This window comes from Wyeomyia smithii, chromosome 3, assembly GCF_029784165.1.
Source record: "Wyeomyia smithii strain HCP4-BCI-WySm-NY-G18 chromosome 3, ASM2978416v1, whole genome shotgun sequence".
In the NCBI taxonomy this organism is placed as follows: Eukaryota; Metazoa; Arthropoda; class Insecta; order Diptera; family Culicidae; genus Wyeomyia; species Wyeomyia smithii.
The window spans coordinates 121955076-121967932 of record NC_073696.1 but is presented as its reverse complement, the minus strand read 5'-3'; the positions used below and the strand labels follow the sequence as shown (position 1 = coordinate 121967932).

Sequence of the window (12857 nt, the reverse complement as noted above, 5' to 3'; positions counted from 1 at the left end):
TTCTGGTTCGGTGAAGATATGTACCACAGCTCCCGCGTTCGAAAGTCGTACCCGTGAGCAAACATTAAACATGTTTGAATTGTAGATGCGTTGTTCGGCAGTGAGTTCTTTTTTTCTGCATCACACCATATGTTTGCATCTAGATTTATGTTTAAAGTTTGTATGTTTTGCATGATGCTTCTGTCTATCTTATTTAGTTGTTAGAGGGCAATCAAACATTTTCAATTGAATGTGTTTTTTCACTCTTCGAATATATTATTTTCATTCGAGAAAACACTATTTCCAACAGAAAACCTCTAAAAACTATTCACATATAATCGAGATTTGAAGAAAGAACAGAAACAATTGTTGAGTAAGTTGAGAATTTGTTTATGCAATTAGCAAGGTGGTAACAGAATTATATCAAACAACGAATGCCATAAAATGAGGCATTTTTAGCACAGTATTGCATAATTTACAACAGTGTTTCAGGTCAAAAGTTTATGCAATATATCAAGAGTTAAATTTATTTATTATATTGCTTCAATCAAAAATTTCAGTTTGCTGAATCAAAAAAACGAATATATTTTAGATTAACACAAAGACAAATGAGAACAGTCAAAAATCGAAAATAATATTGAAGCTCTATAAAAATGGAATAAACAAATTCTCAGAGATTTAACAGATAAAAACTTGAAATGAACTTTGTTAGGAGCGGCTGATCAATGTTCTGATGTTCTGATGATGACTCTAATCAAAACTGACACGATGGTCCCCCAGCGAGACAGAGGGTTGGAGAAGATTCAACAAGCCACCTCGCAAAACACCAAATGTTGCTACGGTGAATTAAGGAACTTATAAAAGGAACTCAAACAATAAAACTTCGAAATCGTTACACTGCAGGAACTTTGCTGGTCGAGACAGAAGGTGTGGGAAAACGGACATCGATAGGCGACCTATTAACGTTTGTATAACAAATGTGGGCAAAAATTGCCGATTTTCCATGGGTTTACCTTCACACGCACTGACGAAACTACCCATGCAGCACCAATCATAGTAACCTATGAGGCAGAAGCAAAAAATTGACAGCTCCATCAATCGAAGTTCTTGCCGTGATGGTGAAAACAGTGAAGCTACTCCGTTCAGAAGTATGCGCGTTCAAAGAAAGATACCCCACAACTTCGAAAACGGATATCGTGTGGCACTTTGTGGGACGGATACGCCCGTTCCGACATCTACAACATCTTGGTACTATTGGACAACAATCAGAGCATCGAAAAAAAGTCTGGTTCCGGACGGCCGACGACTCTGAGCGACAAGATGCTCCAAAGATGCAAAGAGGTTTGTGCAATCTGCCAAACAATGAAAAAGTACCTGGTGAACATGAATATGGAGGGGGCAGTCCCGTCCACTGCTTTCAAAGCGGCAGGCAATGACACAGCGGCAGCGGCTGAATAAGATGACTTGGTTGTGATGATGGACGACAAGACCCATCTCACCCTGGATGGCAACGGCTGGCAGGGCACTTCATATTGCAGTGAGCTCCGAGGTGAAAATTCATTTCACACACCAAGTACCCCAAAAAAGTGCTGCTATGGCTGACAATCAGTGAGAAGAAGATGTCAAAGCCGCTCTACTTTTGCTCCGGACTGGCCGTGAACAGGAATTTTTTTCAGTTTGAAGTGCCTGCCAGAAGTTGCGTCGATCATCAAGAAATACCATGAGAGCGAAGACGTGGTGTTCTGGCCTGATTTAGCATGGGCCAATACTCGAAGCGATCGTTGAGAGGAGAGGAGCGGCTGAATATCGATGTGGTCCCCTAGTCGGTGAACCCGCCCAACGTCCCCCAGCTGCGAATTTCTGGGCAAAGCTGATGTGTAAGATCTACCCCAACAATTGTGTCGCGAAAACTAAGGAGAAATTAATAAATAAAACAAAGATAGAACTTAAAAACATGCCTACACACATGTTTTCTTTCGCCATGACGAATGTTTCAGTTAACTGTCGGAAGGCCGGTCGCAAGGGCGTAGAACTGTTTTGCACGTAAGCTAATATAATTACCTTCGTTGGGAAACTTATTAAACTCAATGATTTGTTATAGTTTTTCTCTTATCACCATCCGAAAAAAGTACATTTTTTCAATGCAAACGTTACCAAAGCTGTGCACAGTTGGGTGCACAGTGACGCGTGATTGAGTGGCAGCCGATCAACACGAGGATGTGTAAGTTGAGAATTACAGGCCGGTTCTTCAACTATAGAATCATCAACATGCACTATCCATACGAAGGAAGACCCGATGACGAGAAAAAACCGTTATATGCAGAGCTGGAGTAAGTGTATGATAGCTTTCAGCAACGGGACGGTAAAATCGTCATCGGTAATGTGAGCGCTCAGGTAGGACGTACAGATTTGTGATCGGGCCTAACAGACTGCACGCTGTATCAAATGATAATGGCCAACGATGTGTTAGCTTCGCAGCCTCCCGTAAAGTGATAGTCAGGAAACCTTCTAACAAGTGGAGAATCTGAAAGGCCGCCTTCTAATTGACGGTAAATTCTTCTCTATCGTCATCAATGCTCGCACCAGTCGCAATGCGTATATATATTCGCACCATAACCTCGTTGTAGTATTCATGCGCTCAAAACTCTCGACGGTACGCAATACACGTCAAAGCCACCCGCCATGACCAAACATCAATCAACCACGAGACGCCGAAGTTGCATAGAAACACACGCTGCAGTTGGAAGCCCACCAACAGACTAGTTCAACGACGACTTACTTCACCTTAGCAATCAGACGAGAGCCGTGGTAGCTCGTGTTGTATCAAGATGTTGTCGCTATGTTGCTCAGTTTTGGGCTGTGTTTCGTCTCTTCACCCGCAAGTCTCCTTCGATCTGGTCGAGTCATTGTGCACGCTGCGCCCCTCTATTTTCGATGCCGGCAGGGTTGTTGAAAAATAGTGCTTTAACAGGGTTACCGTCCGGCATCCTTATGACGTGACTGGTCCATCGCAACCTATTCACTTTCGCTAAGAATGCCATGGGGTTCTCTTCAAGCAGCGCGTGCAGCTCATAGTTCATGCGTCGTCGCCATTTTCCGTCGACCGTAGATAGTCCGCAGTACCTTCCGTTCGAAAACTTCGTGCGTCGTTGCCCTAGACTCGATCGAAATGTCTTCCGAGTTGAAATGTAGGCATGATTTCCAGCCTGGACGCGTCTCTGGATCTGTTTGTTGGTGTTGCAATCAAATATATGAGCTCGTGTCGAGCCTCTCGCTCGCATGTATTTCGTTTTTCGAGTCCTTTCCGCAGTCCGATTTGTCCGGCTTCGGGTTTCAGTCGGGCTGAGTTTCTCCACGGTCACAAAGTTAAGTGTTATGATGTCGGTCTTTTGGCAGAGAAGCAGTATTACGACGGGCACTTTAATGGTGATTTAACAGAGGAAAACGGCAAAGTGGTTGCAGCAGGGCCGGCGTTTGATGTGGGTAGTATGGGTAGTAGTACCCACTCGGAAAGTACCCCTGGGGTAATTACCCACACTAAATTATCAGACAAAACCAAAAAAAGGTAATGTTTTCTATGTTCGAAACTTAAAATTGCCGTGCACATGTGCGAGCAACCACTCTACGATGGATATTGTTGAGAGAGAGCTTATAAAGCTACAGATTTCATGCATTTCTAAGCGATTTGCTATCAAACAAACAAAATTTCGAGTCCGAAAACTTTAGGAGTTGCTCTTGTGCATTTTTTGCATTGGTCAGAATTGTGAGACTTTCACTACTGTAAGTAAAGCCTCACCAGAAGTCCGACACTTCGTGGACGCCGGATACGCCCGTTTCGACATCTATATGATCTTGGCACTATTGGACAAGAATCAAAGCATCGAAAGAAAAGCCAGTTCCGAACGGCCGACGACCCTGAGTGATAAGAAGCTCCAAAGGATGCTGAAGAGGAAGACCGAGGAAAAAGTGGCTACATCGCTGCGTGCGCTTGGTCGGTTGGTACCACTGGCCAAACTGTGAAAATTGCCTCGCGGACATGGATGGCAACGACTGGCAGGGCACTTCGTATTTTACTTCCTTCACGAAGAAGTGAGCTCCGAGGGGAATTTCATTTTACACATCAAGTTCCCCAAGAAGGTGCTGCTGTGGCTGACAATCGAGAAGGGGTTGTCATAGTTGTTCTTCTCTCGCTTCGGACTGGCCGTGAACGGGGAAATTTATGGTAAGAAGTGCCTGCTGGAAGTTGCGTCGTTCATCAAGAAATAATATTAGGGCGTAGACGCGGTGTACTGGCTGGATCTGCCGTCGGCCCACTACTTAAAGCAATCGTTGGGCGAGATGGAGCGTCCCTTAGCTGGCCCCATCGAGAGTTTTTTTGTAAAACAGAAAAATAAGCTCTACTCCAACAGTTTTGTCGCGAAAATTTATAAATAAAACGAAAAAGGAACTCAAAACATGTTTACACGCATGTTTCCGTCCGCCATGGCGATTGTTCCGGTTAACTACCGGAACAACCCATTAACTACCATTAACCTTCCCGTTTCGTTAGACAACACGACACAATCAATTGAGATCTGCTATTCCAGATTATTCACGATTAGGGTTACCCAGATAAACTAACACGGTTGGTCAAGTTGACAATGGATCTGGTAGTGTGCATAGTTCGAGTTTCGGAGACACGGGGCAAGGTGTTGGACTAACATGCTGCTAATTAATAATGCTTGGACGGTGTGATAAGAAGGGAGGGTCTTGACATGAGTGGCACGATATTCAGGTGGTCTGTTCAGCTCCTTGGCAACGCCGATGATATCGACATCATGGTACAAACCCTTGAGAAGAAGACGGAGACGTAATTCAGACTGAAGGCCGAAACCGGACGAATTGGACTGGCCATAAACGCTTCGAAGACAAACAAGTATATGAGCGGAAGAGGTTTTAGAGAAGACAGTATCATCCTCTGTCCACGAATTCAGGTTGGCGATGATGAAATCGAAGTGGCAGATAAGTTCATGCTCACTGGTGACTGCTGACGATGACATTAGTAGAGATATTCGTTGACGCCTTATGACAAGAACTTGTGCCTACTTTGGACTCCAAAGAACGCTCCGATCGAATGAAATTCGCTACCGCACGAAGTTGACCATCTACAAAACGAGCTGACGGGGCGCGCAGTGAGCAAGGTGTCTCGGTAAAGCGGAAGATGACCTGCGGGGTCTCCGCATGATATGGCTGCTATGAACTGAATTGAATGGAGACGACTTTTTCAAACAGCAAGGGACACTTATGAAGCTATTCGTACGATTTGCACCAAGCGAACAATTTTGATCTATTCGTATTCAATTCTGATCTATTCGATGGTTGTGATTTTTTTTTGTCAAAAAAGAGAATAAATGACAGTGTATACTCTTCTACTCTTGCTTAACTCAACCGCGGCCGAAGTTGTCTCGTCGACCACACTTTGCCTCTCACCGCACCACATCTCAGCTAGTCCTAAGTAAGCATGCTGTTGCTATCCCTTCTTCGCCTAACAACGGGTGTATGAAGAGAAAAAGCGCTGATGTAGTCCAATCAAGTATTTGTTATCTCCAAGAAACCAATGTACCAAGCCAGCATTTCATTACGCATTGAGTGGATTGTTTATTTGCAATCTTAACAATTTAGGAGTTGTGAAGCTCGAGATAAAACGCCAGTTGTGTCGTATTCGTCACATTTCCATCACTGGTTGTTGATGAGGATGCACGAACAGCAGGTGTAAGGGGCGACTAGAAAGGATCAGCCGGAAACCGAGATTTGTGGAGACATATTCTAGATGTGGCATAGAATCTCTACGTCATCATAAAACAAAAAGTAAAGTAAGTAAGCGTCTTGTATGCAATCAAGATTTGAACGCAAAACGAGTAAGTTTTGGTTTAGATAATGAAAATACCATTAACAGTCCTCGAGAGCTAATGAAAATTTTAGTTACATAATTGAAATTTCCATTTCTCATTTTAATAATTTAATTTTACTATGTAGATTTCGCGAAGTACATATCATGCAATAATTGTGGAGCTTTGCTACCGAACTTCCATGGAGACGCAATCTGCAGAAAAGTTTAGGCAGCTATAGGTATAATTCATCTAAAATGTTGAGTTTGAAAAGATTTGAGATCAATTTATTTACTATCAATTATTTCCAGTGTAGGATTGCGAGTTTAATCTTTATCTAAATTCTTTTCAATGAGAATTCAGACAATTTCCTAAAAGCCATCTTCTGATTTTCCTGATAATATTTTAATTTGTGTTAAATTACCGGTTTTTAATAAGGTTACCTTACAACCGTGCGTATACCGGCGCGTTTTCCGCTGTGTTCATCAAGGGATTCTATATTTTTGCCTTGTTCCGTAATCATTTTTCTGCGGAGGATTATCCATTATAATCACTTTTTTTTGTTTAAATACTGTTCAACCGCAACACTCGATTACTTACATTAGTATTAGCACAGTTTTGATATCTCTTCCTCAATGTTTTGAATTTTTCTTTCAGAGGCAAAAAACGTCAATTAAAATGGGACTATCACACGTTCAGTTTTCGGCATGACTGGGGAAATGAGAGCATGACGGTCTCATCAATCTTTTATGAAGCGTTTTGGTTTTAATTCGAAAAGCAATTAATACTTTTAACGCTTCTTAAGTTCATTAATTAAAGCAATATATATAAGCAATATTATAATTATGAATATGAATTGAACGGAAAGTAATAAGTGAAAACCATCGGAAACTGACAAACGTCGTTTTCTACACCCTTATGCTATCACCGGCAGTACAGTGTTAAATGGAACCATATGATGATAAATACATCAGGTTAACTCTGACTTATACCTATTTCAATGAATAAACTTCGCAGTCGAAATATTAAAATAATAAATTTTAATTAATGAGCAATACTACTAAACACCCATTAAAACATAACAATCACCCAAGTTCCGCAAAACCAGTTTGGTTCTAGTGGTATGACACTACCCGTAATAGCTTTATAATCAATAAACAGTCATAATATGTCCGTCGTATTCGATAAAGTGATCGTTACTCAATTCAGCATTGACTAGTATCGCTACATGATTCAGTCGAATGTGTAATGAATTTTAATGAGAACTATACCAGTTTCGTGGGTTTTCTGTTACTGCTACTGTTCTTTGCGTATGACCTTCTTACGGCGCTTGTCCGATTGTGAAGATCTAGAATAGTGAAACCGTATTGTCTGTCATATGTTGATGTTTCGGGCTCGGAACGTTCACTGAACCGCGACGATGGTAAGCCGACAACGTACAAACCAGGAATAATTTAATATTTATCGGTTGAATTCCAAATGAGTCACAACAGCGTGACTCAGCTGATGTGCAAAAACCATTAAAAAAGATTTGCATAAGCAAAGTGTCGGGTTGACAAATTTGTTATATCGCAAATACCGCTACTTTTCGTACAAAAATATCAACTGCCTTGTCCTGTGCACTTCTTTATAACTTACGCGAAGTGCAGCTCAAGTACGTGGCCTAGCGTGGTTTATCGGGTCACGTAGAGGCCGTTGCTATGACCATAGCCAGCAACGATGGTACAGAGTATGATCCGCGCAAACTTCATAATCGATTTGTTCCTGATGGGTGAAACACTTAAAACTGGTTTCGCAGTGCGTTTCGTCTTGTTGTGCTTGTGTATTAAGTAATAAAAAATAAGCGTGATATCATCGAGTGGCTGCGCCATGCTTCTGATGGCCTGAATACATACGGAGAAGACCGTGCCCATAAACCCTCGGCCTCTATGTTGCTTGGCAGGCGAAATGAGCAACTGAGTTCCACCACCGTCAAACAAGTTGGGATTGTTCTGAGTCTGATTCACTTTCCGTCGCGTTTCCTTTTGGCGCTGGTAACTCAGCCAGTACAGCCGGCCGTTTGCGGTGGTAAACTTCGGCAAAGGAATGGATGCTGATCGCGAACCCGAACGTACACGTGATGCTTTTGCAGAAACTGGTTTTCTGACGCTTCGCAGTGTATAGTAAACAGATTTTAGGAAAAGTGTGCATTCGCCGTCGAAGTTGGGGGTCACCGCGGGGTCTCCTGGAGTTCTGTGCGACAGCATCGAAGCGAACAAGCCGGTTTTTCAAGCACATTTCCACCGCTCAGCTTTGCGCGGATATATCAGAATGAATCGCCAAAGCGAAACTTCTACGACTGTTGTTGTAACGATTTGCTCAAACATAGCTTTGGTCCGCCATGGTAAAAAACTCATATCAGAGACGCATGTCGGCAAGAAAATTTATTTTTAGGCTGGCTAAATTTTCAATGTTTAATATTTTACTATACTAGCAGTTGTTGTTGTTCCAATGAAGGACACATGATTTGTTTGAACTATAGAGTGAACAAAACCATCGAAAATATTCTTTGTTTAATGGTGACTTTCAAAATGGACGATACTGCCAACTGCTTTCTAAAGTTCTTTTTTACTTGATCTTTAAACGAGATTATCCTCATTTTTTTTCTCATGAATGACACATTAATATATTCTTTTTAATTTTTAATTCCAATGTTTATTTTTTTATTTTTGCATGAAAGACCACATTTATTCTAACGCATGTCGCGGGAGCCTTGCATATCAACATCTAGGTACTGTTAATCATTTTTTTTAAAAATTATGTTTATTATTCCTCAATCGAGGAAAGTAGAACTGATATTAACGATATTAAGAGTAATTATAAAGTTGAAACCTAATGGGCCTCAATATTCTGAATTTTGGTCAATATCAGCAATTTCAGTGACTGGAACGAAACACTAGTTCGTTTCAATATGAAGGAAGCTGCATAAACTGCTTAAAATTAATTCCCTACCCATCAGAGTAACTTGATAAATTCTGTGGAAATGGATGACATTCCTTTTTTGTATTAATACAATAGTTCACAAAAAATCATTCCTTTCTAAAAAACTATCGAATAACCAATAAATGCCATCGAATAATCAATAAATTATAAAATATTAACCGAGAATCGGTTAAGACATAATTAAGTTATAAGTCTGCACATATGAATAACTTTTTGTAGCTCTCACACTTGTGATTTTTTGCTGGATGATATCCTACGTCAAACAAGTAACTTTAGTTAGGAGCGAGAAAAAAACTGTGATAACAACACGAGCTTGACAAATGACGTTGCCTTTACCGAGTGGTAAATTTCTACGAACGGACCATTGTAATTACTAGTGATTTATGGTATATTCACAGCTTCCATTCCCGGACAGTTGAGGCGAAGAGTATAGCCTGTCACAGCCTCAATTATGTACGATATTAAAATCATCTACTGCTCGTAGGAAAATCACGTCGTGTCATGCACTACAGTGCAGTTGAGTGCAGTGCATCCATCAATGATAGCCCAGCGACTGATTAAAACTGGAGTTTCCAGTATAGTGCTTATGCCACATATCGATGTCAATTTTTTTTACGTTTTGAGTTATGTTTTTACTGTTTCGCTATTCAGCCCAGAGCCTCTGAAAAGCTGCACGGGAGGAACGAACGACCTTCACGTTCGCTGACGTTCGGAGCCGGCTTGTGTACATATGAGGAGCTCGTGTAAGTATTATTAATGTCCTGTTACATGATATGAGGATGATTAATATCTGCTGTGTTCCGAAGGGCTGGTATCAATTTTCGCATTGCCATGCGAGGGTTCTCACCATATAATATAAATAAAATACGAAGAAAATTAAGATAAATATGAACCACACAAATCATCAGGCTAGAGGATGCTGCAGACAAAGGAAAATTGTAAAGAAACTTGTGCACTTACGGGAAAATCTGATCCAGCTTCTCCGCTTGCAAACTGATGCAACCTAGCAATGAATAAACTTCGATGTTCTTGACTTTGATAAAAAAAGCAATGATTGATTGCTGGTGCACCAAGCTGAGAAGCATTCATATATGGTATTACTAGATTCATGCTTCCACTGCACTGCTGCAAGCTTCGCTTAAACTAAGGTGTCACTTGAAATGATATAGCTAAGATGTTTCTGGTGAGCGCCGTTGAATAACAGGTGCTAGTGGAATTTGATAGCGTTGTACGGGCGCGGCTGGTTAATTTTCATCTAATGAATTCACACGGTTTTATTTTACAATTGTTAGCGTGGACTAACCACTTTATGTAAAGCAACAACTTTTGCAATATCTTCCCTTCCGTTATTATTTTCAAGTTTCTACGTAGAATAATTAGTCAAATTATTTCAAAATCAGCCTATTTATGATTATACACTGCAAAATGATACGTTAAATTTTAAACGTCGCCACTTTTATCATCAATTTTGTGTTACATGTAAATTTTAACCCTCTCCATGCGAAGAGAAATCAATTTTTAGTTCTCAAACTAACGTTCAAACTGTTATAACTCATCAACTACAAGCACAATGTGCATCAACTGTACTGCATGTTAAAGTTCGATCTGTGCTTTAATCATTTTTAAGGTGAAACCTCATTGAATCCACAAATGGTCGATTTCGAGTCACCACTTCGAATTTTCAAAAGCACTAGACTCGGGAATAGTTTATGCGTTTTCTGTGAAAATGCTATTTTATGTTTGCTATGGTGAAGCAAACATAAAATTGCATTTTCATAGGGAACGCAATAAGTATTTCCGAGTCTTGTGTTTCTGAAAATTCGAAGTGGTAACTCGAAGTCGGCCATTTGTGGATTCAATGAGGTTTCACCTTAAAAGTTTCATCGTTTAACCCTTTCCGATCGAGCTCACACAATTGTGTAGGTAAATGACAGATAACAAAACCTAAATCGAAGCAATTCCTATATAAAAACACTTGCTTGCTCCGGTTTTTTATTTTTCGTAGCAGCTGCGATGTTGACACTAGCGTTGTGAGCAATAAACAATAAATAGGACGTTCAAAGAGCCAGAGAGAAGGTTTTGTTTAAATCACCTTCTACCTACGCAATTTTATGGGCCCGGTCAAAAAGGGTTAAAATTCCAAGCATAGTTGTTAAACTGTAATCAATGTTTAGGTGTCCAGTGATGTCATACGGCGGAAGAGTATTAATGAATCACATTAATTCAGTACAATAATATTTTTTGTTCACAACATGTATTTGACACGGCACAATACAAATTAGTGTTTTACGGAGTCAACAATAATTTATAACTTTTAAAAGTCATTTAGAGCTGTTTTTCTTGATGCTGCAACCCTATTCGGAACTCGACCTTCTGTTCATGCTATACACATATATACGATCCCACTGACTAGCATTCTCTCCTGAGCCGAGACTCGAACCTACGGTCGTCAGTAGACGGCGCCTAAAGCATCTAATGTGTCGGTTGGTATTTTTTTGTGTTTGATGTATGCCGATGGGATACAAGCAACCAAGGGAAGGGAGAGCTGTTCTCCTTGGGAGCACCTTGCCTGAGCGTCTGTTTCCCAGGTTAGTGACGGCTCAAACAGCGACTGAACCGGAGCGGACGACTGAACTATGAAATGCGGTGTCTCGCCAGCTACATCCGAGACGGCAGTCCCGTTGCGAGACTAGGCATCGCAACCCTAGTAAGGCAGCATGCTGAAATAAACATACTACGAACAATCCAGAGAATGATACGAATCGGAATCATCTTGGTCAGTCATACAAGAGGTGCGTTGGCCTGAAACCGTAGAATGTGAATTCCGTGCGGTTGATCCGACCGCGGGCACTTCTTTCAAATATCATCTACTACAGTGGACGCGACAGAGCGGAACGGGGTGTCGATTTCGTGCTACTGGAAAACCAAATAAAGTGTGTCATAAGGTGGAAGCCTATTAATGACCGTCTATGCGTATTGAGGATCAAGGGAAGATTCTTCATTTATAGCCTGTACGCACCGACAAACGATAAAATCGACGACGTAAAGGAGGAGTTCTATGAGCTCTTTGAGAAAACGTATGGAGAGTGCCCACAACACGACATAAAGATCGTCATCGGAGATATTAACGCAGAAGTCGGCCGAGAGGAGTTCTTCCGTCCCGTTATTTGTAGGGAAAGCCTTCACTCTACCACCAACGACAATGGCTTGAGGTTAGTGAACTTCACCGCGGCCAGGGGAATGGCCATCTGTAGTATCCATTTTGCACGTCTGAACACCCCAATGGAGAGGCCTCCCAGATCCACTACATGCTAATCGACGGCCGGCACTTTTCAGATGTCATAGATGTGTGGTCCTTTCGAAGGATCACATCGACTCGGATCACTATCTCGTGGTAGGTAACATTTAAACCCGGCTGTAGTTGTAGATGATGCGGTCAGCGAAACAGCGCGAGAAGTGAAAGGTACAACGGGCACCACGCGTAATGGGTGGTTCGATGCTGAGTGTCTAGAGGTCACCTCTAGGAAGAGAAAAACTGGGCCTACGCGTCAGATGCGGGAGAAATACCGGGAGGCAAGAGCTGTTGAAAAGAGGCTTCATCGCCGTAAGAAACGTGAACACTACGATCGCGTTCTCGTGGAGGCGGAAAATTGCTGCACCGATTACTACACGAGGAGATTCTATAGAGCGAATTACCGAATCATCAACCAGACCGTGCCAGTACCTGCCATGTGTAATGACAGGGAGGGGAACCTGATTACCGATAAATGGGAGGTGGCCAGTGTTATCAACTTTTGAATGCAATCAATTCTCTGATGGTGTTAGAACTGTAGAAGCTCATTGGATGAACGTTATCGTGCCCGGCTAAGCAAATTGCAGTGTTCATGAGATTTACGGCAAATTGCAGGGCTCATGAGATTTATGGAGCGTGCTCACAAATATAACTAAAACAATGGGAAAGCCTCGTTTCGAATGCACTTCACTCTGATAGTGCGGTTGTAAAACTCACCCTCATCTAATCGCCTCCGC

General features: G+C 41.6%; 2 protein-coding genes across 5 annotated transcripts in view; one reads left to right on the top strand and one right to left on the bottom strand.

The window, feature by feature from the left end:
- The window catches only part of LOC129726942 (uncharacterized), a 289022-nt gene that overhangs the window by 100257 nt on the left and 175908 nt on the right, over positions 1-12857 (top strand). Inside the window, exon 4 of one of the 4 annotated variants that reach the window (XM_055684234.1) lies at positions 6504-6630. The exons of 2 other annotated variants lie outside the window; for them this stretch is intronic. In XM_055684234.1, coding sequence (XP_055540209.1) covers positions 6504-6615 — 112 coding nt within the window. In that variant the 3' untranslated portion in view covers positions 6616-6630. Of the gene's footprint in view, positions 1-6503; positions 6631-12857 lie in introns of those variants that run through there. One more of the 4 variants, XM_055684244.1, reaches the window with a different exon arrangement.
- Positions 1-12857, bottom strand: part of LOC129726936 (uncharacterized) — a 187299-nt gene that overhangs the window by 98852 nt on the left and 75590 nt on the right. The window lies entirely within an intron of this gene.